Here is a 27,716-nt window from a genome sequence, read left to right as displayed (position 1 = left end):
GAGGGCTAAGAGAAGGTACAGGTTTTTACAGAACACACCTCTAAAATATATTAAATCATATTAATGTGATAAGAATTTATGGATCAGGCTAGGCCTGAATTAAAATAAAAATCTCATCCAACATTTCATGGTGGTCCAGAAAAAATGTCTTTTCCCCATTTTAATTCCAGACTTGTGTATTCCTTATCTTCCTCAGTTACCATCCAAGGTCTCCACTAATGGCTCTAAAGTATCCCTGATATTTTTCCACCACCCTGCTGAGCCAGTAGTGTGGTAATTGGCACTGCTCTGTTGGAATCTCACTCTTACTGGTTTGTGTTCTGGTTTCAATTTGAGCTGTCTGTGTTTAATCCTAGATTTGCTCATAAAAAGGATAAGTTTCAATAAATAGGTAAGAGAAAGGCTTCTGAGACACAGAATGAAAATATCCAGAATCCTTAAGCAGTCTATTGGTGGATTACGTCAACTCAAAGATAGATTTTGCTCCCTCTGGCTCATCAAATAATCTGATTAGCTGGTGCTGATTATGCTGGGCATGATGCACTGTGTTCTGCAAACCAGACACAGAATGTCCCTTCTCTGCTGCCTCGTGTGCTCCTGGACAGCCTTATTTATAATAAATCCCATTTTCACTTTTGCCAACCCCTAACAGCTTTGGCTCAACTTTGGGCCATATTAAAGGCACCTGATAACGCTGCCTTGCTGCACAGGAGAAGGGCTGGGCTCTCCTAGACCAGAAAAATGTCTGAGATTCTGCCTCTCAGCTCCACTGCCACTGGGTTTAGCATCTCTGGCTTTTACACAGTGTTTGGGGAGGGGTGATGCCATCACAAAAGCCAGCAGTCAGACGAGGGGGTTGCCTAACCCAGTATCAAAACCTGTAGCAGCACAATGTGGCATTTTCATCTCCTCCAGCCCCAGCTGGCAGTGGTGGAGGAGTCAGTGTTCTGCTGACCCCACACCTCATTTTCTGCTGCCAGAAGCATTTTGGAGGGGTCTGGGCTTGGTGCTAGTTAAATGTGTCAGTGGTGATGGTGACAGAAACAGTGGCCATTGTGCAGAGCCATCCAGGCTCTTTAGGCCTGACATTTCTGTACAGCAGTAAGTTTGTGGATTTCAGTCCATTTTTCAAATGGATTTTTGTCTCAGGTCCTCACAAATGTCTTCCATGCCCCTGAAGGGACTCAGGCTGTTGCATCCTTTAGGAGCTGCGTTGTGACTTGTCACTGCAGTCCCTGATGGCTTTCAGAGCACACCCAAAGAGCTCTGTGCATTCTCCTGTTCTATTTTTCTTTCCCCTTTCCCACCCTGTCTCACATTTCTCTCGGTCCCTCTGTCTTTTCCTCCTGTCTGTCCTCCCCCTGCATTCCTGAGCGGTGCCAGCCCTGCTGATGGTGCTGGGACAGCAGCAGGCACGCTGTGCTCACCATCTGGGCTGGGCAGCTCCTGCAGCCTCCCGGAGCCTGCAGATCCTCACTGGGGCTGCAGCACGGCCACCATCCCAGCTTCCTGCTGTTCTCCACAGAGCCCCCAGATCCTCACTGGGGCTGCAGCACAGCCACCATCCCAGCTTCCTGCTGTTCTCCAGAGCCCAGATCCTCACTGCGGTTGCAGCACGCCACCATCCCAGCTTCCTGCTGCTCTCCACAGAGCCCCACATCCTCACTGGGGCTGCAGCACAGCCACCATTCCCAGCTTCCTGCTGTTCTCCACAGAGCCCCCAGATCCTCACTGGGGCTGCAGCACGGCCACCATCCCAGCTTCCTGCTGTTCTCCACAGAGCCTGCAGATCCTCACTGGGGCTGCAGCACAGCCACCATCCCAGCTTCCTGCTGTTCTCCACAGAGCCCCCAGATCCTCACTGGGGCTGCAGCACGGCCACCATCCCAGCTTCCTGCTGTTCTCCACGGAGCCTCCAGATCCTCACTGGGGCTGCAGCACGGCCACCATCCCAGCTTCCTGCTGTTCTCCAGGGAGCCCCCAGATCCTCACTGGGGCTGCAGCACGGCCACCATCCCAGCTTCCTGCTGTTCTCCAGGGAGCCCCCAGATCCTCACTGGGGCTGCAGCACGGCCACCATCCCAGCTTCCTGCTGTTCTCCACAGAGCTCCTGCCAGTCCTCACTAGGGTCTGCAGCACGGCCACCATTCCAAGCTTCCCCTGGCTGTTCTCCACAGAGCCCCAGATCCCATGGATTTGCAGCACAGTCCACCATCCCTGCTTCCTGCTGTTCTCACAGAGCCACCAAGAAAACCTCACTGGGGCTGCAGCACGGCCACCATCCCAGCTTCCTGCTGTTCTCCAGGGAGCCTCCAGATCCTCACTGGGGCTGCAGCACGGCCACCATCCCAGCTTCCTGCTGTTCTCCACAGAGCCTCCAGATCCTCACTGGGGCTGCAGCACGGCCACCATCCCAGCTTCCTGCTGTTCTCCACAGAGCCCCCAGATCCTCACTGGGGCTGCAGCACGGCCACCATCCCAGCTTCCTGCTGTTCTCCACAGAGCCCCCAGATCCTCACTGGGGCTGCAGCACAGCCACCATCCCAGCTTCCTGCTGTTCTCCAGGGAGCCCCCAGATCCTCACTGGGGCTGCAGCACGGCCACCATCCCAGCTTCCTGCTGTTCTCCACGGGAGCTGCTCTCTCTTGGCCAGGCTCCTTCACCTACACAAGGTCTGCCCAGCTGAGGAAAGCTTCCAAGGTTCCCCATCACAGGGCTCAAAGCCTTCAGCTGGGCAGCCCCATCCCAATGGATTTGCTCCTTCATCCCCTTCCTCTGCTCCATGTGGAACTAGAGAGGAAACAAGAAAAATATGAGAATGTGGAAGCTTTCAATGTAAGTGCTTGCCACTTTGAACCTTTTTCTTTTTGCTGCTGAAATACATTTCAGGGTGCAGACTTTAGAGACATTTCTGCCCAGTTTTTCCAAGCTAGGTTTATTTATTCTCTATCTTTCTGGCTGTTTTGTCCCCAAAACAATCACCCCCATGCACTGTGACTACTTGGAGAGCTGTGAAGGGTCTCTTGCTGGCTCTTCCACATCTCTTCCAACCCAAGATATTCTATGGTTCTGTGATTGAGCCTCCTCTGACTTCAGCCTTGCCTGGATAGGACGGATCGTGATCTAGCTAGAGTGGAACACTTTTATGATTCAAATGGAATTGAGAAAAGCAGCCCAAGGATGGGATTTACTGGATGTAAAGGCTCAGGCTGACTCAGAGGATGGAAGACTGGTAACCAATCAGTGAACCATTTAAAACATCCTGTTCTCAATCCAAAACCTGTGCTTCCTTTGGATTTTTGTGCGCTTCTATTCCTCGCCCTTTATCTAAGCGTTGCTAGTCCTCCTTGCTCCTGAAAACACAGGATAAAGAACAGCAAGAGCAGGATCTGAGGAGCTGGTTGAGTAGGGAGCTCTGCATTTCCAAAGTTCAGCTAGTGAGGAATAACCATCTGGTGAGCACGTCCATCCCTGCTGCTGGAAAAGCTGAGGATGAATCTCCTGATGGGAGCCAGCGCCCTGCCTGAGAGCAAGGAGCTACCAGGGTAAAGAGAATTACATAAGAGCAAGATCTGCACTTAGACATCACTAACTAGATGTAATCTTTGCATTCAAGCTGAGGTAATTCTGCTGCAGCACAAAAACACTCCATGCCAGCAGAAAATAATTAGGTTTTTGTCTTTTTTACTTTTTTTTTTGTTGTTGTTGTTTTTTGCTTACCTGAAGCACAATTTTGTGTCGCTGAGGCTCCCCTGCTACTACACGCAACAAATGTGCTCCTGTGGAATGTTTCAATGCTTGCTTTCTAATTATAGCTTTGGGTATCATTTGCTCTGGTATAAACAGGGTGAATCAGAACAGAAACGTCAGGCAGGCTTGAGGGAAAGGCCTTTTACTAACAGGACTGAAAAAAATCAGGGCATCTTGTGAGGCAGAGCTCTCAAAGGGTTTCACGGGAGACAGCGGCAAATTGCAACTCAGGGTTGCGCCAAAAAAATCCTGAATTTATAAATTCTTTGTGGGAAAGGAAGGGAACTTCCCAGCCATCTGCCTCGCTGGCTGCCTGCAAGGCTCACACCTCGCAGGCACACAGGGTTCCAGGCTGCTGGGATGGCAACCAAGGGGGCTCTGAGCCGGGTAATCCTGCAAAATCTCAGCACTTGTGCACACTGCTGGGGTTTTACCAAATCTGTGGGCTCTGACAAGGAGATCTACTATCAGCTCTGGTAGGGAGAAAGGAGATTGGAGCTAGGATGGCTAAGGAAGGTGGGGAGTTCCAAGGGATTTATGATGTTTGAGAAATCTGGAACACATATATGTGTAAATGATATTTTCATCCCGTGGTTCTGCCGTGGGTTTGTTGTGAGGCACAAGGGGCAGTTGTACAACTCTGTGTGAAGGATTTGCAAGGCCTGAGCAAATCCAGCTCTGCAAAGGAAGGTTCCCAAAATAACAGCTTCAGCTGTCAAGTGAGTGTGACTGTTCCAAATTCCTTCCCAGGGAGTCAAAATTTCTCCTTAAACTGGTGAAAGAAAATGAAAATTTTGGGTGGGATATAGGAAATTATATCCCACCCTCCTTGCTTACAACTTCTGCCACCTCTAACAAAAATAGAATTATCTTCCTGACATTTAAAAAAAGAAAAGATGATCAAATACCAAATCTATTGAGGACTGGACTATCAAGTCATGTAGATTTTGATGTGTCTCCAAATTAGAAGTCTGAAAGCTTTTCTGGGATAAATTATATGTGTAAATATCAATGTTCTAAACTGCTGAAAGGTCATTCCTCTTGTATTTTATTGTTTAAGTCCAGAACAAATGGCAAACTCCTGCAAGGTAAACCTGGAAGGAGACACCAGCAGCTTTTTGAGCTTAAGCCAAAGACACGGCCTGACAATAAAGTCACCAACTTCAAAAACCTCAGGTAATTGGGAGATGCAGCCCAGGATTTGCTTTTGCTCTGGTAAATATTTTCAAATTCAATTTGACCACATGTTCTCCTTCAAACACTATCCAGGGACCTCTTTCACTACTCAGAATGCTTCTGTTCTGCAGATCAACTGTGCAGAGATTAAAATCTCTTAGAATCATAGAATTCTTTGGAATTATTCTTTTTCAGTTGGTCATAACTTTTTTCTAATCCAAGCCCCTCTGTAAATCTATGGTTCTAAGATATTCCTTGTATTTTCATATCTTTTAATGCAGTCTAATCTATAACAATTATTTCTGGAAATTTCCATTGTTGCACATATAGGGCAGCATTTACAATTTACCCCAACAGCTCTTCCATCATCTTGCCTAGATGTCAACAGCAAGGGATACATTTTCATTTTCTGGATGATTTCTAAGCACAGAGATGGTAAAATTCCTTAAGACAAGGAATATTTATTTAACATGACTTACCCAAGTCTTATTAAAAAAAAAAAAAAAGTAGTTATCTCCCATTTTTCTACAGTTTTGAGAAATGCACCAACTTGTTCAGTGGAGTCAGAAAGAGAATTTAGTAAATAATTAGTCTGGGAGAGAGAAATCACATTACCCTCCCCCTGCAACAGTTCTCAATGTTTATAGGGAACTAATTTAATTGCAAATGAAGACAAATTTCTATTTCAGTCTCCATAACTAATTACATTTTGCTTGTCCTGACTCCAGTCCTGTTTGCTTGCTGGACAAAGGGATTTTCTCTAGCACTGCTCTGCTGGAACATCTCAGGTGCTTTTCTTTTGTGCTGACTGAGGGAGAAGGGATGGATCCAGCTGCTCCAGGATAAGTTTCCCAATGCAACACCAAGCCTGGGGCATTGTCTAACAGAGTCTGGGAATGGGGAATGAAACCATGGAAATAAGAAAGTGCTAAAACATCTGAGAAAGCCTGAAATAAAAAGTAGTAACTGCAGCGGGGGGAAAAAAATCATGTATCAAATGATGTAAAACCCATGAGGGAAAAGCAAGGATGTGGAGAAATACACATTTTCTGTCACTGAGCCTACAAGGGCAGCTTAAGGAAGATGCAGGCTCGCAATTTTTGAGTGGAAAGCAAAAAAAATATTGCACAGCCAGCACAAGGACTGAACCCAAGGGCTGGCAGAGCTGTTGTTGCTGGTCTTTTCTTCTCAGAAGATAAATGGGCTTTGCACTGTGGGGCTGCTGAGTCCTTTTGGGCAGGGTGACACCCTGAACTCCAACCCCACACATTCACTGACTCCAGTCAGGAACAGCTGGAATCAACATGTGGAAGAAATGTTTAAATTTTATTTCACAGAATCAATTTAGATTGAAAAAGACCTCTGAGACAGAGTCAGACCTATGACCCAACACCACCGTATCAACCTGACCATGGCACCTGGTGGACTCTGGATTCCCATTAATTCCTTTCGTGCTCCATAGTGAAATATTTCCCAAGTGCTGATAAGAAACAGAGGACAGGGCCTTAAGCTGCAGCCAGGGGAGGTTCATGAGGACATCAGGAGGAATTTATTCACAAAAAGGGTGATTTGACATTGGCAGGGGCTGCCCAGGGAGGTTTGGAGTGCCCATCCCTGGAGGCGTCCAAGGAAGGGCTGGATGTGGCACTCAGGGCTCCGGGGACAAGGTGGGGATTGGGGATAAGGTTGGACTGGATGTTCTGAGAGGGCTTTTGCAACCTCAGAGACTTTGTGATCCACAAACCGGTGTTCCCCACGCCTGCTGCCTGGCCCGGTGCCATCACAAGGAGGTTTATTGAGGGATCACTCCCTCAGGAACCTGCGATGTCCATACATCCCGTACCACGGCGTGTGCGGGGGGGATGCTCTCGCCTCCACACCGCAACGCTCTGCGCGTTATCTCCGGCAACCCAGGTGCATGTTTGGCTCGGGGAAGGTGGCGGGGTGCCGAGGGGCCCGGGGTCCGTGCAGGGACAGCCCGGAATAGCCGGGAATAGCCGGGAACAGCCCCGAAGGTCCCGCCCTGAGGGGCCGGCACGGGAGGCGCCCCCTGGCGCCCGCCCTGCGCGCGGCACCCCGCGGCACCGATGACATCACCGCTCTGCGCAAAGAGCCGCCCGCCGATTGGCGGAAGGCAGGAGCGGGCCCAGCCAATGGGCGGCGCGCAGGGCGGCAGGCCGCGCTGACGTGCTGCTCGGCCGTGCGGGGGTTTATTTTGCTTTGGGCCGCTCCGGCCGCCGCCATTAGAGGAGCGCGGGCAGAGCCTCCCCCCCCCCGCCGCGCCGAGTGGGAGCGCCCGCGGCCGCGGCAGCCGCGGCGCCTCGGGAGAGACCATGTCGTGAGCGGGGGGGGAGCGCGGGAGGGGGGGGGGGCGGCGCGGGGCGCAGGCGGCTCCCAGTGCTCCGAGCGTGTTCCTGAGGGACTGAGGGACGGATCCCGGCGGAGAGGTAAAGCCCCTGTGCTCTCACTGCCCTCCTCGGGCAGCGCTGCAGGGCGAGGGGGCGCGGGGGGAGCGGGGGCGAGCTGAGCCGGGGCCGAGCGGGGACCCGCTGCGGGGTCGGGGGGGCTGTGAGGAGGCGCCTCCGGCGCGGCCCCGGATCCCGCTGCGCTCGGTGTCCCGCGTGGAACGGCTTGCTGAGGGCAGGCAGGCTGGCACAGCCTCCCTACAAAGGCAGGAAACTCGGATTTTTTCTCCCGTGGCTGCTGCTCCGGACCCCGGGCTGTGGTGCCTCAGTGTGCCTGGTGAGATCATGCCTGTGCTGCCTCCCTCCCACTTCTTCCCACCCTCCTGCTTTGATTCTGTTGGTGCTCGGATGTGCCTGTGTGGATCTGCACGCCGTGCTGGAGTAGGTGATGGGAGTGATGGGATGTGTCTGTGCATTTTGGGTAGCAGAACTTCCATGGTATTGCCTGTCCCATCCTTGGAAGTGTCCAAGACAGGATGGACAGGGTTTGGAGCACCCTGGGATAGTGGAAGGTGTCCCTGCCATGGCAGGGGGTTGGAACAAGATGATCTTTAAGGTCCCTTCCAGCCCAAACCCACTCCGTGATTCATTCTGTGATCACCTATTGTCGATGCTTCATCAGAAGTAAAGTACAGCGTGAGAAGCGTTTCCAAATCGAGCTCGTTCTTTGGGAACCGAAGTCCAAACAAAAATTGGGAAAGTTGAATTAAGGAGCGAGGCAGACCTTGGTAATCCACGCTGCCAGCGCCTCCCTGTCTGCCTTCCCCGTCCCAGACTGCAGCAGCTTCCTGGCAGGATAAGATAAACTCGTCTGCGGAGGTCATGGATGTGTCTGTGAGTCCTTCGCATGTGTCTGTGAGTCCTTCCTTGGCAGTGACAGGGTCAGCCTGTCCCCGCGGCCGGTGGCAGAAATAAATGATGGAGGAGCTGGATCCCGGTGTCCTGCACGGCTGGCACTGCCCGGCTGCTGAGAACTTTCTGCTGCCACGGTGACTTTCAGCCGTGGCAATAATGACAACTTTTTCTGGAATTCTTGGGGGTTGGTGTGGTAAACAGACGTTGTTTGACGGGCTTTGTGCTGTGCTTGAACAGTCTCTGCTCACCAGCTGCCTGCCGTGGGGCTGGCATGTGAGTTTAGTGCTTTGATGCGTTTGTTTGGGCAAAAATTGAAAGGTGAGCTGTCTTCTGTGTAGTAACTCCCTCTTTCTCTCCTTAGAGCTCACTCTGTTGCGAGCAGAACCTTTTAACCGTGGTTCAGGAGAGATCTGTTGTAATCAGTTTTGTTTTTCCATCTGCTTATCGGTCTCACAGAAGAGATTTGTGAGGCTTATTTATTTTCCCTCCCCTTTCTCAGTAGTTACTCAGACAGGGGGAGACAGGTGAGCAGCAGGAGGTGTTCTGGAACTCTTGCTGGCCTCCCTCTGAAGGCCAAGCTGAGTTGGTGTTTCAGCATGTGGAGGCTGGCGTGTCATATGTGAAGGATCAGTCTGCTTTAAGTCTGTCACAGCACTCAAAGAGAATAAAGCCTTTGGATGCGTGGCATTTGTGAAACTCTAATTATGTGGTGTAGTTCTCTTGAAGGAAAAAGAAATTGCTACCTTTGCTTTGCTTCTGCTGCTTAAGCAAGGGCAGGCAGGTGGGGGTGACACTGGTGGCACTGTCATCTGTTCCTGAGGAGCTGTGGCTATTAGCATTCTCTCAGAAGTATAATTACAAATATTAATGTAATTGGAATGCTGAGTGGCACAAAAGCATCAACGGGGTTCATCACAGGAGCGTGACTTTAATTGGGGACTAATTGCAGCTCAGAATGGGTCAGGGGGACATTTCTAGCTTTGTGTGTGGCCGTTCTCACTGTGTGTTGTTTGACCTGTAAATTCCTCGGGGACAGGAATTCCCACCCATCTTTGCTGCCCTTTGCAAGAAGGATCTGTAAATAAGCCAGAAGTGTAAGTAGGAAATAGTTTACTGATTGAATGGGAGGTTATTTTTAATACAGTCAATCAAATAATCAAATGTTCTCTCAGGCTCTTTAAAGTGAGATTTACAGGCTCCTTGGTGTATTAAGTTGGGTGTTACTGTTTCTCTTTCCAGCTTCTCTTTGCCATATCAGTTCTAGCACAGCTTCAGATCAATCCATTCCCTGTCGTGATGTGCTCTCTGCTAATCACAGCAAAGCATTGAAACTGCTCCTGCCAGTTCTCTTCATAATCTCGTGCCCTTTCCTCCCCCCAAAATTTGAAGACTGGGTTATTTTGGGCTGTTCAAAATTGATGTCAACAAGTAATCCTCAGTTTAACTCGATGAATTATGATCCACAGTCTCCTGGTACTAAAATGGAACTAAACTTTAGTTTGGCAGCTGAAAATGGCTGGCTTAGCTGTAACAGAGTTCTTAATTTTTTTTTTAAATGTGTGAGGAGGGAAACAAGGCAAAGTTGAAAAGATAATTTTTTTCAACACAGCTGCTGAAGAGTTTGCCATTTCCCTTGTCAGATGGAATAGCTTGGTAAAATCAGTTTAGTAACACGGATAATTGTAATTTTGTCATGTCAGTTGAATGGAATTTATTACACCTTAAAACCATTTGTCTTCAAATTAAGATTTCAAGCATTTGGGATCCAGGCAATTTGCTGGTACTTCTCATAGCGTTTCTTGTGTGGCTGTCATTGCTTCAGCTTGCACAGGATTGTGACTGTGCTCATTTTTACATCAGCAGTGGCTGGAGCACTGCTGCTCTGTGCAGTTCATTTTTTTGCAGCTTTCTTGAGGTGCAAGATTAATAATTACCACTTTGGGGTCTATCAGTTAACATGCTTTAAAAGAACAACTGTCACACTAAGAGAGTGATAATCTATAATAATATTTATGATTTTGTGTTTCCTTCTTTCGTGGCATAGGCGGTGTTCAGGAGCTCTGTGCTCAAACTGGAGCTTTGTCCACCTGGCATTTTTCAGAACAACTTCATTTTCCTCTGCTGATGTCCCATTGATGCAGAAACTCCCTGTGGTGTAGCCCAGGGAGAGGAGAGGATGGAGGGGATGGAGCAGGGAGTGAGTGAGGGCAGTGAGGTTTGAGGAGGGAACTCTCTGGTATGGAGTCCCTGGTCCAAGAAAGCAGAAGGAATAGGAGATTTTTTACAAGGAACACGGGCAGGTAACACAGTGCAAGCATTGCTGGTGTGTGCAGAGCATCTTGCCTAGGAAGCAGCCACGTTTGCAGCCCTTTTGCATTTTCTGCTGCACAGCAGATGTAATGAAGTTGGCATTTTTCCCTTTGGTTATTTGGGTTTGTCTTGATGTAATCTGTTCTGCTTGTCCTTAAGACAAGGATACTACTGCGTGCTTTGTTGTTGTTGTGTTTGTTTGTTTGTTTCTTATTATGGTCTACTAAGTTGGATTCTTTTTTTTTCCTTCCTAAGAATGGCTTGCAAATTTTAAAATAAGGACTGTTTTTACTACTGGAGATGACACAGGATTTAAGATCTTTTCAGAGCTGAGCTGAAAATACCTGTAGTGCTGAGACCAAGGTACAAAGTGAAAATATCCATGTAAGCTGCTGTCCAGGGAATGTGGGGCTGGAAGGATGGACTTGTGTCTGCTCTGGCAGATGGAAATGGGGCTGTGTAAGCAGGATCTGTGAGCCAGGAGGCTGCAGCTCCTCCTCCTGCTGTGCCAGCAGCCAGGGCACGGTGCTGCTTGGTTTTCTTTGGGTTCTGTTTGCCATTACTTCTGTAATCAAATGTTCAGGTTTCAAAACCCTCCATGTGGCTCTTTGACTTCACTTTGATTTAGCATCTGGTCCTGAGAAGCTGCTTTTAATAAAACACAGAAAGTTGGGGTTGCTGAGGAGTTTGTGGGCATTAAGAAACTTTGGTGTGTTTGTTTTCTTGGTAACTTCTGCGTATTCAGGAGTTGGGGTTCCTGAGCTAAAGAAAACTGTTAGAACCGTGATTTCTGTGACTAGAAGGAAAAATAAACTTGAGTGATGTGTTTTTTCTGTGGTTGGTTGTTATTGTTTTTTTGGGTTTTTTTCAGTGTATTAGAGCTGTTTTGATCAGTAATCTTTTTGTGACTTTGAATTTTTGCACACTTTTATAGGTCCACTCATTTAAAAGCTCTGTAGTTCTTGGTGCAGTCAGTTGATTATCTGGAAAGAAAAATATGTCATAAATCTCATAAATGTGTATAATTCCAGCAAAAAACAAAATAGGAAGTTTGTTTGATGATTGTTGGTTTATGAGAGATTCTTTTTTTGTGGTTGTTGGGACATAAGTGCACTGTGAGAACTTGACTTGTGGCTGATGTCCTTGAAAGTATTCCTTGAGTCTCCAATCCCCTTCCCAGTGTGTGAGCAGGGATCTGTGGGGACACTGGCATGTTTATTCCTTGCTGTTATTTCAGTGCTGCCCTGGAGCAGCTCAGTCTGCAGGCCCTGCGTTCAGGAGGTGCTGAGGATCTGCTTGGGGCTGTGCTGGTTCTCAGTGCCCTGGGAAGCCAGGAGTGCTCTGTGCTGGCTTTGCTGTCACTGTCACCCCCTGACTCACTGCCCTCACTCCCTGCTCCATCCCCTCCTCTCCCTGGGCTACACCACGGGGAGTTTCTGCACCAATGGGACATCAGCAGAGGAAAATGAAGTTGTTCTGAAAAATGCCAGGTGGACAAAGCTCCAGTTTGAGCACAGAGCTCTTGAACACCGCCTATGCCATGAAAGAAGGAAACACAAAATCATAAATATTATTATAGATTATCACTCTCTTAGTGTGACAGTTGTTCTTTTAAAGCATGTTAACTGATAGACCCCAAAAACCACTGGGCTCAGGTTTTACCTGCAGAGGCTTCCCCTTACCGGCTGCCTGCTGAGCTCATTTTTATCTTGCTGAAGGGCTCACATGGGCTGCTGGGCGAGTTACTTTTTGATTTTTGACCTCCCCATTGCTGTGTAGCTGTGCAGGGATAAAAAGAAATGTCACCTCATGGCTTTAAAAAAGGCTTATTTAAAGAAGGTTGTTCAGTGTTGCCTTTAGTAGAAACTTACTCCCACTCCAGAACCTGTTATTGCTGTTTTAGAGCTGCTACTCTGCAACTTTCCAGGAGTGCAGAGTACCCTGCAGTGATATGAAACGGATTGCTAATCATATGGTTAAAAAAAGGTGATTAAAAACAACCACCAAACTGGTGTCAGTGTCTTTAGAAGGAGTTTGGATTTGTTTTCCCTGTGGTATTTAACATTAGTCCTTTGCAGTGTGGTAAGCAGCAGCACCCACACTAGTGCACTTTGTGTGCTGTGATAATGACATTTTTGCTACTATTTTTTCTTTTCCCCTCTGTTTGATACTTTGCTGCCTTGGGAAGAATTGGATAGAATGAGTGTGGTTTGTTTGGCTCACTGGAGCTGAGGTGTATTCCAACAGCAAATCCTTTCCCAAAGGCGCTCCTGGGATGGATGAGGAGGGCAGTGCCCCGTGGTGGGTGCTGAGCGCGTTTCCTTGGGAGTCAGGAGCTCCCTGGTTGGGCTCTGCTCCCATGGAACAGGGACAGGACAAGGGGAAATCCATGCCAGGAGGTTTGGATTGAATGAGGGACATTTTTTCACTGGAAGGGTTATCAAGATGCCCTGGGAAGGAATGGTGCCAGCATCCCTGGAAGTGTTCAAACACCAAGTGGATGTGGGGACATGGTTTGGGGGCGGATCTGGAAAGGCTACGGAAGGGTTGGACTGCCACAAGTATGTGTCTGCAAAATTCCCAGGTTCAGCCCAGTTCTGGGTAGGACTCAATTATCTTTTATTTGTATCTTTGAATTTTAAATGTGAAAAAAAGGGAAAGAGCTGATGATATTTTCCTCCTCCCCACGGGGGCTGCCTGTGTAGCCCTGCTGTGATTCATGGTCAGCCCGCGCTGGGGAGCTCCGGGGGATAATGACCAGAAAATGTTCAAGTCTCGGTGTAGTGTTCCTGCCCTGGACAGGTTGAAGCGGCTCCGGGTCACGGTGTGTTTGCAGTCACAGCCTGACATCTGGTTTTCCTCCTGGTGTGCGAGGATGGCTGAGAGCTAAACACAAATGGGTCTGGTGTTTGAGGCACAGCCTAAACACAGATAAACTGTTTCTGCATTTGACCTCACTTTTTATAAAGAAACATCTTGTTCAACTTCTGTGCTTTGTCCAAGGCTAATGCCTTTTTAAAAAAGAAATTTTAACAGTTCTGTTGTTTTATTGTGTATGTTTGTTACTGTAGATCTTAAGTCAGTATTCATCTGTTGCTGTTCATGGTCAAATTCATTAAATGCTGCTGGCTGTATTTATGCAAATCTTCTATCATAGCTCATTATTTTAAGTAATTTTGCTTGGCTTTTGATTAGTATTGTGTGGGAGATGCTGTGCATTATGTAACAGTTAAACTGCTTACCCTTGTTTGCCCAAATGGTGTTGGTTTCTAAGCAGTCGTATTTAGTCCATCCTAACGTGTGGTAACATCTCATCTGGACACTCATTCACTTTTAATTGAGCTTAAAACAAAACAAAAGGACAGCCCTGACAAAGAAAGAGCACTGATCTGCAAGCTGCTGCTGCTGGGCTTTATAGATTATTTTCAGCAGTTAAGATTTCCCTATCTTTTAGTCACAAGTATAATAGAGCTGGATGGAGTTTGACCCATTTGAGATGAGTAATGAATAAAATGCAAACTTGCACCATGCAAAGTACACAAGAGGGTTAACTGTAGTGGCTAAGAGCACAGAAATGCTTCAAGAGATAAACATGAAAATAAAAATAAAGACAGCAGAAAGAGAAAATGTTTACTATTCTCCAATATCTGTTAATTCTGTAATGAGTTTCCAGCTTTTGCAGACATGTCCATTTACATTAAGTTGTAGACCTAAAGTTCATTGTCAGTCTTGTATTTCAGATGTCTCCAAAGATCAGAATCCTCCCAGATGTTTTCATTCTTAGTGCATGGAGCATTAGCAGAATTGGACATCCTCTTGCATGAAAGCTGCATATAAATTCTTGTGCTTATGAAAAGTCAGCAGTTGGGTTGGAAGTGTGAACAGAATATTGAAAAGAAAGCTGAAGCAAAATCAGCGTAATTTTTCTGAATACCATAAATACCTAATAAAGTAGATTTAAGAAGCTTTGAAATGAGATACGAATCCGTAAAGCAGAATGAAAACAATTTTTTATTAATTTTATGTAAATGAAACCCATCTGAATTCACCCAATGAACAGACTTCTGAATGTGTTCAGAAGTTAATTCTTACTTTCTTGCTTTTTCTGGTTAAGAGAACTGTGTTTCTTGCCATGTGTATCTATGTGAGAGCTGAAGTTGCCTGGATTTTAACTCATTCCCCACTTAGAAAAGTTTTAGGTAGTGAGGCAGGTCATACCTAAAAATCTGCAATGAGGAGTATTTTTGGTGATCTGGACTGTCAGAACTGAAGAAAATGTTAGAAGTCATTTAACATGCTAGATTGAAAATATTTTCATTGGAACTGTGTGACTATTTACAGGTTTTTTTTCTCTGTAGTTTCTAAATTGTGTTGTGATGTGCACGGGAGTGATTGGGTGTTCAATGGAATTGAGATTTGTGCCAGTCTGAGGTGGGTGATGCTCTCTGAGACAGCAGCCTGGTCCCTGCTGCTGGGGGGCAGAGGGGTCCAGGTGCGTTTGGGACAGCCCTGAGGGTGGGAGGGTGGGGCAGGCAGAGCCTCCCAGCCCTGCCTGTGTCTGTTTGCTGGGAAGGTTTCTGGGGTTCTGCATTCTGGGCTGCTGCAGCCTGGGTCCAGCTCTGCACCTGGCTGGTGTTCTGTAGGGAAATCAGCATTTCCCATGTAAAACCCCCACCTTGGAGAGCAGCTTGCAGAAAATCATCCCAGTGCTCTTTTGCTGAGATGACAGTGTGTTTTCTCCTTTTTGCTGTTCTCTTTGGGATTGAATCGTTGCCTTTTTAAAGAACTGTCCTAACAACCAAAGCAAACTGGGCTTGTTTGTTAAATTCCTTGCTTCAGTGTGTTTGGGCTAATGCACAAAATGCTTCTATGTTTGTGGCCTCACAGTAATCTTTCCATTCTCTGTTATAATACATAGATACTACTGCAAAGCTTCCAGACTAAGTGCTGATCTGATCTGTTTGTTCCATTGACAGGGTCAGGGTTCTTAATTTTATTAAAATTAATTTGAGGAGATGACAATGGAGCTTATTGTTCATTCCCATCAAACTGCAGAAGGCCAGGTTGAAGCTTTCTGCTTTTAATATACTGATCTGTGCAGGCTTGTACTGAGTTACTGAGAAAGAAGAGCAAACAGCTGAAGGTAGAGTGAGTTTGGTAAGGTAAGAGAAGAAAGTCAGTAAATGTCCCCCTTGGAACATAAGGCTAGGATTTGTGAAAGGTTTTACTTCTACACTCCTGAAGTGCTGAATAAATAGATTCTGCATTTGGTTACAGAGATCCCTTTCTTTTAGAAAAAGGTACCTCTGCTTATTGTGTTCATGTGAAAAGTTGCTTTAGTGTTTTTAAAGTAAAGAAACCAGCCTGCCTTTCTTTTTGGAGCAGCCTGTGAGAGGCACAGGAGGGGAAGGAGGTGGTTCTTGATTCACCTTACAAGCCTTGCTGCAGGCTGGAGCTGGCACCTTGGGCTCCCTTTTGCCTGTAAACCCAAAGCAGTTTTATTTGAAAATCCATAGACATGAAGCAAATGGATTGGAGGTGGGAGCCCTGATTTGATGGTGTGGTTATGTAAGGTTTCAGGCAGCACAGATGCCAGCACCATCCCAGCACAAATCTGTGGTGCAGACTGGGCTAAATCAGCATCTGGCCTGTGTGCAGGGAGGGCTTGATGCTTTCATGAAGTGGAGCTCCATGTTGTTCCTTCTTTGAGCCAAAGGAAAAACAACTTCTGGACACAGAGAATCATTAAATTGAGGGAGTGTAATGGATCCTGTCATAAAAGTGGTATTTGAGACCTTCTTTGTTTCTTCCCAGTTTGTGTGAGCTGTTTGGTGTTTTCCTGTGCACCCAAAAAGAAGAATGTTCTTAAAAATAGAAGCAAAGCAAAAAAAAAGTTATTCTAGGTCACCTTTTCCAGCTGACTTTATGTAGTAAAAGGGTGATCTGATAAGGTTTTGATTTGTTTTTTTGTTCTTTATACAGAACTTAATGTATTTTTCTCTTCAGTGTATTGAGTTACTCTACAAGTATGTCCAGAAGATACACAGCACGCTGTCTAAAGTGATCAACTGGAATTTGTTTGAAGTTTTGTGGGTTTTAGTTTCTTGTCTGCTGGTGCTTTTTGGACATAAAGGCATGCACCTGCACTCCACAGTCACTGGGTTGCTATTTCTCTGTCACAGGAGGCGCTCTGTGATTCAGCTGCTCCTCTGGGAGGAATCTAAAATAACAAGTTGACTTGAAAACAGAGTCAAAGAAGTAATTGGGAAAAAATGTAATAAGCTTCAAACTGCTGTGGCTGGATGGTGATGCTGTATCATCAGTAAATCACAGAATCACAGGATGGTCTGAGTTGGAAGGGACCTTAAAGCTCATCCTGTTCCAATCCCCTGCCATGGCTGGGGACACCTCCCACCGTCCCTGTTGCTCCAGGCCCCTTGAACACTGCCAGGGATTGCCAGGGCCTCCCACCCTCACAGGGAACAATTTATTCTTGATACCTCATCTAAACCTACTCCCTTTCAATGTGAAGCCATTTCCCCTTGTCCTGTCACTGCAGTTCCTGATGTAAACAAATGGGATGGGTCTGGTGTCTGTGACCTGCAGCTCTGCTCCCACCAGAGCCACCTGTGGGAGCTACCATGGTGGGTAGAATTGGAGGTCAGATCAAGTAAAAAACAGTAAAAAAACCCCAATGCTGAATTTCCTCACTGTACTTGATGTTAGCAGAGCTGTCAAGGAAGAGAAATTGTGTTGCTCTGTTGAGCCTTTTTATATTCTTTACTTCATAATAACCCGAGGCCTTGTGTTCAGAGGTGGTGAGCTCATATCTCAGAGGCTTTCAGAGCTGCACATACTCATCCTCTCTAAGAATTATGTCTGAGAGCATCTGCTTTTTAAGTGGCACAGAAGATGATTGCAGCTAAAAAGCTGATCTTGTGATATGGATGAAAGCTTTCCTGTAAGGTGGGATGTCCTGAGCTATTTTGTTTCCTGAGTAGTATCTCAGTTCTTGTTTAGATTGCAGCTCAAGTTGGAAAGGGGCTGGCTGCAAAAACAATCTCCTTTCCCAGCCTTAATAGCACTAAAACAGATGATGTCTTGTTTTCCTGCCCCATCCCAAATGGGGGTTGGGATTTGTCTGCAGTGGGAACTGTTTTATTTTAGGCCTTACAAAGCAGGGCAGGGAAAGAAACCATTTCCAGTTCCACATACCCATCACAGACTGTTTATGGATTTGATGGGAAGCATCACCTACTCCAACCAAACCAACTTCTCCTTCAGTAGGAATTATTCTCAAGCATTGGGACAGCCACTTTTGGTGGTCCTTGGTGGCAGTGGGCAGGTGCATGGGCAGTGTGCTCCTGCCTTCTCTGTTCTGAAAACTCTGTTCAACTCTCCCATGTTTTGAACTACAAAACATTAATTCCTAAAAATCCTCTACTGTTTCTAGAGAGAAGAAACTTATTAAGAAAGTAATTAAAAACCTTATTTTGGGAATTGAGGGAAAAGCTTTGACCCAATGGAATAGATAAATCTAGTGTCTAGTGTGCTCTTACAGGAGGTGCTTTGGCAGAGTAGAGAAACTTTTTTTCCTTAAAATTCCCAAAAAGTCTTCCTTGCAAAGTCACCTTTAATAAAATCAAGTTAACTTTGTATTCTGCTGTATATATGTATTTTTCACTTACTGTATTCTCCTGTGTATGTATATTCTCCTGTATATATGCATTTTTCACTTTGTCACAGATATGGGGCAGCTCCTTTTTTCCCCATTATAAATGGGCATGGACATCTGTCAGGAATGGTGGAGGGGAAGCAGCAGGAAATGTGATTGCCTTTCCAGCACATTGCTCAGTGTGACACAGTTTTATGGTGTAGAGGTGGGAGTGAAGTGCTGTGCAGGCTGCTCAGAGCAGTGCTGTGGAACCTGAGCTTTATGAGAGAGCTTTCTGTGTTCCTGCTTGCTCCTGGCCTTCCATGCAGCATAAATATGGATTGCTATGGAAAAGGATCGTGCTGCCCTCTCCTCTGGGCCAGCCATGCGATAGCCCCTCATTCATGCAGCCACCTGATCTGCTCCATAGATCACTTGAGCTCTTGGAAAAAACCCATGGGCAGTGCTGGAGTCCTCAGGAGCACAGAGTAGGAGTAAGGCTGGCAAATTTCAGTAGAAGGTTCAGCTATGCCTTAGAGCAAGGTGTGTGTGAAGGTATTTCAGTGGAGAATGTACTAACTCATGAAGCACTGGCTCATTGGGGAGCAGCTATTAACTAATTTTTAGCTTTAGGTCTAGTTTTGAATTTAATCCTGTTGTGAGTTTTAGTTTCCTAGGCTCTGGGTGGTTCTGTTAGCTGAGAGAGTGGCAAAATGATAAATAAGTGTCAGTCAAGTGATGTGACAAGTTTGTATTTAATGAGTTTTGCCATCTTAAAAGCAGCATTTTGTTGAGTTTTTCATGCTGGGTAACTATTCTGGGGTAAGAGAGGAAATGCTGTGTACGTTTGTCTGTTTGTCCTTTATCTACCTGCCTCACCCTTTCCCTCTATTATGCTCTACACAAAGCTTTTTCTGCCTTCCCCATCCAGTTTCAGATTGCAGTCAGAGTGTTCAGGGATGTTTTGGTGTGAACTTGTTGCTTGGATTTACTTCTTTTACTTCAGCAGATTGACCACTTGTGTAGCCACTGTTTTTTAATAAATATTGGTTTATGTTAACCAGTCTCTCGTGGCCTCAGCAGGTCGTGACTGGGTTTAACTGAGTAAATTGGGATTAGAATAGGTGTGGCATTTAATAATTAACTTTCTGGTTACTCAGGTCCAGTAGGAAACGTGTAATGAGTCTGTTTTCATTTTGTTTACAGGAATAGTTATCTGCTTAGTCTCATCCTTCATATTCAGCAATCTGAAGAAAAGGTCTGAGCCAGCATGAAGACAGAATCCCCTCTTCATTAGAGAAAAAGTGAGTTAGAATTGAGTTGAAATCTGAATTTGTAGCATGAAAATCCTCTCTCAGCCTGCCAACACACACAGCTTGTGCTTGCTTTCAAGTGGCATTTTCACTTTGTAACACCACTGGTATGGGTGATGTCCAGTCAAGACCTAGTCTTGGTTAAGCACATTTCTAAAATTTTCATATTGTAAGTATTTAATATAAATTCCAACACCCTCCTTTTCTGACAGAACTGCTTACTCACTGTGTAACTGCCCACCTGATACACTCTGTCCTTCCAAATCCTGTGAGGTCTGGTACAGGACCTAGGCTTTGTGTTCCTTTTCTTGTACTGCTGGATTCATACTGAATTTTATTTTGATAATTTAATATTTATAACTTGTTTCTGTAGCTGTACTGGTCATTGCCCCAGTATTCTCAGTGCTTAATGGGTATTCTGAATTTGTTGGGAATTGCAAATTTGAAGAGTTTTAGAAATGTAGGACTCATTTTTGCACTAGTAAATCCCGAATTTTGCATGTAAATGCCGGTAGTGATTTTACTCCCCTTAGATGTTGTAATAATATCAAATAAAAAAGACTGCCCATTAGGCCAGCCTGATTTTTATATCCACGGGGTTAAATCATTTGTTTTTGTTGTTTTGAACAGCTCCTTTGCTGGCTCTGTGTACTGATGGTGTGTTCTGACCCCTCAGCTTTCTGCTCGCCGCAGTTCATTTCAAGGAGTGCACGATGACAGAGCGTGGAATTAAATGGGCCTGTGAGTATTGTACATATGAGAATTGGCCTTCTGCAATCAAGTGCACCATGTGTCGTGCCCAGAGACCCAGTGGAACAATTATCACAGAAGATCCTTTCAAAAGTGGCTCCAGTGACATCGGGAGGGACTGGGATCCTTCGAGCACTGAAGGAGGGAGCAGTCCTTTGATCTGCCCGGATTCCAGTGCAAGACCCAGGGTTAAATCATCCTACAGCATGGAAAGTGCAAATAAATGGTCGTGCCACATGTGCACGTACTTGAACTGGCCCAGGGCTATCAGGTGTACCCAGTGCTTGTCCCAGCGCAGGACCAGGAGCCCCACGGAGTCCCCTCAGTCCTCGGGCTCCGGCTCCAGGCCCGTCCCTTTGGCCGTGGATCCGTGTGAGGAGTACAATGACAGAAACAAACTGAACACGAGGGCTCAGCACTGGACTTGTTCTGTTTGTACATATGAAAACTGGGCCAAGGCCAGGAAATGTGTTGTGTGTGACCACCCCAGACCCAACAACATCGAAGCAATAGAACTGGCAGACACAGAAGAGGCTTCTTCCATCATAAACGAGCAAGACAGGGCTCGGTGGAGAGGCAGCTCCAGCAGTGGTAATAGCCAAAGAAGATCTCCACCAACAACCAAACGTGAATCTGATGTGAAAATGGACTTCCAAAGAATTGAATTGGCTGGAGCTGTTGGCAGCAAGGAGGAGCTTGAAGTTGACTTCAAAAAACTAAAGCAAATAAAAAATAGAATGAAAAAGACTGACTGGCTGTTCCTAAATGCTTGTGTGGGTAAGTTGTTTACTGCTACCTTCTGCTCTTGTGCTGGTGGTTAAATATTTTGGGGCAATGAAGAATTAAAACAGAAACTTGGCATTTGATTTCAAACCAGCTTTTTTTATCCCTGTGTTTCCATTTAAAAAAGTAAGCCAAATGTAGAGGTTCCTGAAATAGCACCTGCTGAGAGAGGCTGTGAAGTTCATCCATAATCTGAACAGGGTTAGACGTGTCTCTCAAGTGTACTTGGACTTTTCTGACCTTTTGTAGAAATGGATATTCTTGTAACCAAATCCTGTTGTTCCATGTAATTGTCAAAAGGTGGAAAAATTACAAAGCCAATCTACAGAACATGAGTGCAGATAGTGCTGTAAAAATGCCATTAATGGATAATTAAAATTACTTTTCTTTCTGCTATAGCAAGACATGCTCTGAGAGTCAGCAGCTGCAGCTTGGGAGTATTTGTAAACAGTGTAGAGCTTGCAACAGTACAAGATGCTCTGTCAGATGTTAAAAATAACACCAAAATATGTAGCTCCAAGAAACTGCATGTGTAATACTGACCTTGAAAGTAATAATGTTGTATTAATACACATACTGTGTTGTAAATGTTTACAGGCTTTCTGAAAGTATTTTTGAAGTCAGCTGCTTCAAAAAACATTCAAATACCAGTTTTGTTTTGTATTTTAGTGCTTTGCTGAGGAAATGCTGGATAATTCTGGCAGTGCTGTTAAAGAACAGAGCCATGTGAGAGCAGGGTTTTCTGCAGTTTTTGACCTTGTGAGTGAACTCCTGTGCTGTGGCTTCCCAGAAGCAGATATCGTGTGCCCCAGCATACGAGCAGCTTCAACACTTGAAATATGCAACTATTTTTAGAGTAAAACACTTCATTTGAAACTCTGGCTCCGCTAGTGTGGCTCATGCTGTTCCTTAATGTTTCACAAAGTCACTTCATGGTTGTTGTAATCAAAGAGCTAATTAGTGGAGCTGCTTTGTGTAACATATTTGATCAGGTGGAAATGTTTTTGTGGGTATGCTGTGTTTGGTTTCTCTGAGCTAATAAATATTCTAGCTTATTTTTGTGTTGTGTGAGTAGTTAGACATGCTCACTTCCTTTTGGAAAGAGATGCCTCAGTATTTCCTGATACCTCCAGTTTCCTTACAGCCTTTATGCCTTCTGAAATGAAGCAGTTGAAATTCTGCATGATATTTTTTAAGTTATTGAGTACCAAGGGTCAGTTGTTGGAGGTTGTTCCTATGCCTTACAAGGGCATTTATCTTGCATTCTGAAAACAATTGTATTAAATATTTGGCTATTTTTTCCCTTTGATTTTTCAAAAGTGATTTTTTTTTTTTAGTATTCTAATGTTACTTAAAATATTTCACACTTTCTGATTTATCCTGTGTGGGAAGGGTTGTATTTATATTTAAGAAGGTGGGTTTGCAAGTATTTAATGTTGCTTGTGACTATATAGTTGTACATAAAACCCAAAACCATGTTCACAGAAGTTTTGTAATGCAATAATGATTTGGTCTGAAGGGATCTTGGTGAGAAAAGCAGAATGCAGGTGGAGTTGTGTGCTGGTTGTTGCTGCTGCCTGCTGAAAGCTTTCATGGGTTTCTTTCTCTGCCTTAAACACCTCCTGTATTCTTGGGGAGAGGGATGATGGGGGCACAGGAACAGCAAACAAAGCTGGTAATGATCTGTCCTTCAGCTCAGATTTTCATTTTGCATGTTGCAGATATAATTTATTTCCCCCATAATTACTCATTCTAATAGGAATAACCTTAGGAAGATTGATGGAGGTTGCATGGATTCTCTTGTGCAGTGGATCTGTGCTGCAAGAGCACACCAGTTCAGCCAGTAACCATTAAAGCAATAAGCTGAATTTCTGCTTGTGATCTTAGTGTGACTTACCTAAACCAGTTTAACTGTCAATTGAATAATTTTGCCCAAAGCATCTGTTTTTACCATTGAAATCCAGTGGGTCACTGTTACTTAGTGAGTTCTGTTTGTTTGCCAGCTGGAACTCCTGGGAAGTTGTAGCTGAGCTGAACACTTGTCAGTCCTTAGCCAAACCAAATTATAAACCAGGACAAGTTCCTGTTAAATACCAAGTAAATTTGTGAACATTGATGACCAGAGTTTGTGTGTTACCCTGCTCCATCTGACAGATGGTGCCTAACAAGGATTTGGGGGCTTCAGACTGAAACCTGAAAGTTTAAGATCAGTTCTGGAGGGTCCATTAGCTTTGAATCCATCTTTTGTAGGAGAGATGTTAAAATGTTAACATTTAAAGTTAGCCCTGAAGTTAAAAATAACGATTAAAGGAGTGGGAGGCATTCTTGGCAGAGTGGTTATTTTCTTTTCTCTGAGAAGATATTATCTGTCAGAAGGTACCAAGGAAAATGTCTGATACTTCAGGACAGCTGTTTGGTTGCACTCCCTCTTCACATCTCAACTCCAGTACAAAATTCTTTTTACTAGATTTTAAATTGAATGTCAAGTTTCATTAAAAAACATGTATCAGATTAGTCTTTTCCACATTTGTTCTTTTTAGCTGAAACATGGAGAGATGTGTATAAAGTAGATTTAAGAAGAGGTGTTTGTATTTGTTTTGTTTTGTTGGAGGCATCCATTAATGTTTTTCCCACCTTGGTAAGTAAATGTGTCATCAAGGCTTCTGTTCCCTGCAAATCCAGGCTGGAGAAAATGTGAGGAGTGCAGCTCTTGCCTTTCAGCATGAATAGTTTCCTTGATGGAGGGAATTCCTTCCAAATCAGAAGGATTAATGGTATTCCCCCATTCAAACTCTGCCAGCAAATGTACTTGAATGTTGCTTTTTTTATTGACTTGTTTTTTTCAGAGTGAGTGTATCTGCTGGGTGATTCTTTCTCAGAAAGATGAGATTTTAAACTGATTCATGTGGTGAAAATTGATTAAAATCCTAGCAGAAACTGGAGTAAGTGTGGCTTACTGGCTTCCTCCAGATGCCAATTTAAATTCCAAAGAGGAATTACAAATGGTTTCTGCAGTGACACCAATGTTTGCTACCAGAGTGGCCTAGAACAAGATTAATGTGGAGTCTAAGGTGACTCATTTCTTAGGGGAGGGAACTGATGTGCACGTAAATTAAACTTTATGACCTTTTCTGTAAGTTATGGCACCTGTGGCAGAGGCTGTCAGGCAGCCCTGGTGGGATGACAGAATGTGCTGTGCAGCATCAGGAGTTCTGTGGGGCCTGCTGAAGCTGCTTGCAGCTGGCTGTGGGTTTAAGGAGTGCAGATGATGAGGATGCCTGTAAAACCTCTGTGGCAGCCAGAGTTTGCTTGGGTGTTACCCTGGAGCTTCCATCTCCTGGCACCCCAGGGCTGCCTTTGTCAGTGGTGCTGGCACAGCGTGTTTGCTGCAGGGCACTGCTGGGGATTCCTGAGGTGGGAGTTACTAGGTAGAAGTAAACTGCATTTCTTCCCCTTTTCCTTTCTGCTCCCCTGTTTGTCACCTGCTGCCAGAGTGTGTTCTTCTCTTGGTTCAGGTCAGGTGGGTATTGCTGTGACAGAGCTCCCTGTGGGGATGGTGCACACATTCTCAGCTCTGTGAAAGAAACCACTAAGAGTGTTTCTTAAACAAATCCAGAGTATTTAGAGCAATCTGTGCTGAATCTTGTTTTGCAGTACATCCTTAAAAGGACTGTGAGTTCATTCCTAGTATTCCTATTTATGTCTGCTTAGTTTTTCCTTTGTCAACAGTTGTATCTCTCCATTAGATTTTTGAATTAGTGCCAGATACGTTACCCAGGCCTTCAGGAACCCTGTGGGCAGGGAGAGTCTCCCTGGCCAGACACTGGTATGGGGTTGTTGGGCTGAGTCCCACGCTGAGACACTGAGGCACCTCCTGCTCTGTGTCCTGCAGGGCCTCTGCCCCTTCTCTGAGTGCTCATAAAGGGAGGTGGCATGAGCAAGGTGCTTTCAGCTGGCACTGCCACCCAGAGCCATCCCAGGTGCCCCTCGCTGCCCTGCTGGCTGTTTGAGAATGCAGCTGGGTTAGGGGATGTTCTGGTGGGGGTTTGTTTCTCTTTGCCGGTGTTGTGAGTTCAGACTGACCTCCTGTCACATCCAGGGTACAGCTGGACCTTGGTGCTGTTGTTCATGCTGGGCAGCTCTCCTTGCTGCTGGAGCTGCTCAGGGAAGGGCAGCAGGGATCTGTCCCTCACTGCCAGGCTGTGCCTGGGGGGGCTGAGGGTCCCTGGGGGCACTGGGACAGCCCAGGCTCCCTCCCTGGGACAGGGGAGCGTGGCTGGGCTGCTGGGCCAGGTGCCAGTGATGGGAGATCCCAGCTCTCACCTGGCTGGGAGAGCTCTGGGTAATGTCACCTGTGCCTTGGACAGCTGTCCTGTCAGAAATGCTCTACACATCTGTGTGTGCACCTCTTTGAGACTCAGAACTTTCCTGCCTTGCTCCCTGGCACAAAATCATAACTCCTTTTCTTAAACACTGTGATATTTTATACTGCAAATAATTGAATAAATGATCAAGTTAAAACCAGTTATTTCAATTTCCCTTAGAAGCACTGATGGTTAACTTTAATAATTAACTTTAATGATTTTCCACTGTCCAGCCTCCCTTTGTGGTACAACCCTGCAAGTAACAAGGGGTGTGACAGATTGGAGAGTGATATATGGACATCTTTAAACAGTTGTTCTTACATCTGTGCTGCTTTGTCCTGTGATGATACATTCAAAACATACTATAGGGGTGTATGTAGGTAGAAGAGCTGTTTGCATGGAACAAAGAATAACCAATATTTATGCTCTCCTGCATTGAATGGCTTCAGGTTTTAGGTATGTGTCTTCTTGGAAGTATTTACTTCTCTTTTCTTTAGCTGATGCAAGGTGCTGAGCTTGAAGAATCAAAAAAATCTTAAGATACAGAAGTTTCTGTCTCTGTCATTACCTGCAGAGTGACCTACTGTTGATTATGTACTAATACTGACAGGGGAGGCTCTGGAAATCCAAAAAGAGAAGGAACAGAAGGGTGTGGAAAAGGCCCATAAAGGTTTTTCAAACCCTCTTTTTTATAAGTTGATGTGTCACATTTGCTTACAAAGCAGTCTGTCCTTCAGGACTAATTCTTCCTTGGATGAAATTGTGAGTCACTGTCAATAAAACTTCATTTATGGCCCCCTGATGTGCCCCTGGTGAAGAGCTGGAAGAGCCTGAGGGCTGACTCAGCTCCAGAAAATGCCCCAGCTCCTCAGCAGTCTGTGTTAGAGGAGAGGAGATTCTTCCCAGGTGGCAGAGTTAGGTTTTAGTGCCTCAGTTGAGCAGCCTCTCACTTGCTGGCACTTAAACCAGTCTGAGGATTAGTCCTTAGATGAGTAAATGAGAGAGAGCAAATCTGTGACAGACCACTTGCAGTTGTATCTGTGGCAGAAGAGAAGCAGCCCAGGGCTCTGTGCTCTGTCTCTGATCTGTTTTATGTTACAGCAGGAGCTGTCTCCACTTCTGACTTCTAAAATGTAGAACTTGGTTGTTTGAGCAATTTGCCCTCTCTTGCCAGGCAGATCAAGGCATTGTCCCACACAGAGGCACAGTGACCTCTGTAAGATGAAATATTTCCTTTTGCAGTTTGCTCAGATGGAAGAACAGAGTTATTGCAGGCATTGCTGCCTCCTTGAACCCCAGGAATCCCTGATCCCAGGGTGTTCTCTGGATAGTCCCAACTGCAGCAGTCTGCTGGAAGAATTCCCTTCCTGCATTTGCAGCTTGTGCCAGGCAGTGCCCCACAACCATCAGAAAGGTACTGAAGTAAATAAAGGTTGTGCTGTTGTGTTTTCCTTGGGAATTTTTCTACCTGGCTGCTCTGAAGCCACTGAAAAAGCCTGAAACAAGACTTGGTTTTCTAGAAATGCATGTAAGCCTATCTTGCATATTTTCCAAGTTTCTGTTACTGCACTAAACCCTATAAATATTTACATGTTCTAAAGTATAAACTTAATAGCACCTTAAGCTGAAATAGTTTGGTTTTAGCAGCTAATTCTGGCTTAGTTAATATGAGGATAATGTTGACATCTAATAAAGAAGGAAGTTGTAAAAGTTGTAGGAGGATCAAGATGGTAAGAGTTGTAATTGGGTGATTGATTTTTTTAAAAAATTTAGTCTTTTGGAATACCCTTCTTAATTTCTGTCATCTAATATATACTAAGATTGCAAATATCTGATCTGTGCTGTTTTTAAGAGGCAGGGCTTTGCTAAAAGAAGAAAAAAACCTTGGCTCCTGATGCTGTGAAAGTCTTCCAATGAGAGGAAATGCCTGAATTGCAAAATGGGAGCACAGTTGAACCTGCAAATGCAGAATTCTGACTTGCACTTGGATTTTCTCATGGCATTCTGTCCTCTCCCTTAGGATGTCAGACTACAGTCAGAGATTTTCCATGGGGCCAAGCAGAATTTTAGGGGTACACACACAGACTGGGGTAGTCAGGGGCAGCAGCAAAGGGACATTGCTGGAGTCCCCTTTAGAGGGGAGCTGTGGTCACTGGGATGTGTTTGCATTTGCAGCCACTCAGGGCTGTGCCCTCACCAGGGTTGGAGCTCCTGGAGCCTCTTCTGGGAACAATCCTAAGGCCAATGCCACTCTCCCTTCTGACATTTTACCAGTCTGGGGAATGCAGTGGGTGTC

At 45.5% G+C, this 27,716-nt stretch overlaps 1 protein-coding gene across 3 annotated transcripts in view; it reads left to right on the top strand.

Moving 5' to 3' along the window:
* Positions 1–7,274: 7,274 nt before the first annotated feature.
* The window catches only part of ZRANB1 (zinc finger RANBP2-type containing 1), a 42,999-nt gene continuing 22,557 nt past the window's right edge, over positions 7,275–27,716 (top strand). The window contains exons 1-3 of one of the 3 annotated variants that reach the window (XM_064717487.1): positions 7,275–7,373; positions 19,417–19,514; positions 20,200–21,050. In XM_064717487.1, the coding sequence (XP_064573557.1) occupies positions 20,237–21,050 (814 nt within the window). In that variant the 5' untranslated portion in view covers positions 7,275–7,373; positions 19,417–19,514; positions 20,200–20,236. Of the gene's footprint in view, positions 7,374–7,647; positions 7,669–19,416; positions 19,515–20,153; positions 21,051–27,716 lie in introns of those variants that run through there. The other 2 variants (XM_064717489.1, XM_064717488.1) reach the window with 2 other exon arrangements.

Source organism: Zonotrichia leucophrys, chromosome 6 (genome assembly GCF_028769735.1).
Source record: "Zonotrichia leucophrys gambelii isolate GWCS_2022_RI chromosome 6, RI_Zleu_2.0, whole genome shotgun sequence".
NCBI classification, from domain to species: Eukaryota; Metazoa; Chordata; class Aves; order Passeriformes; family Passerellidae; genus Zonotrichia; species Zonotrichia leucophrys.
Note: the sequence above shows the minus strand (reverse complement) of the source record. Positions and strands in the feature narration are given on the sequence as shown.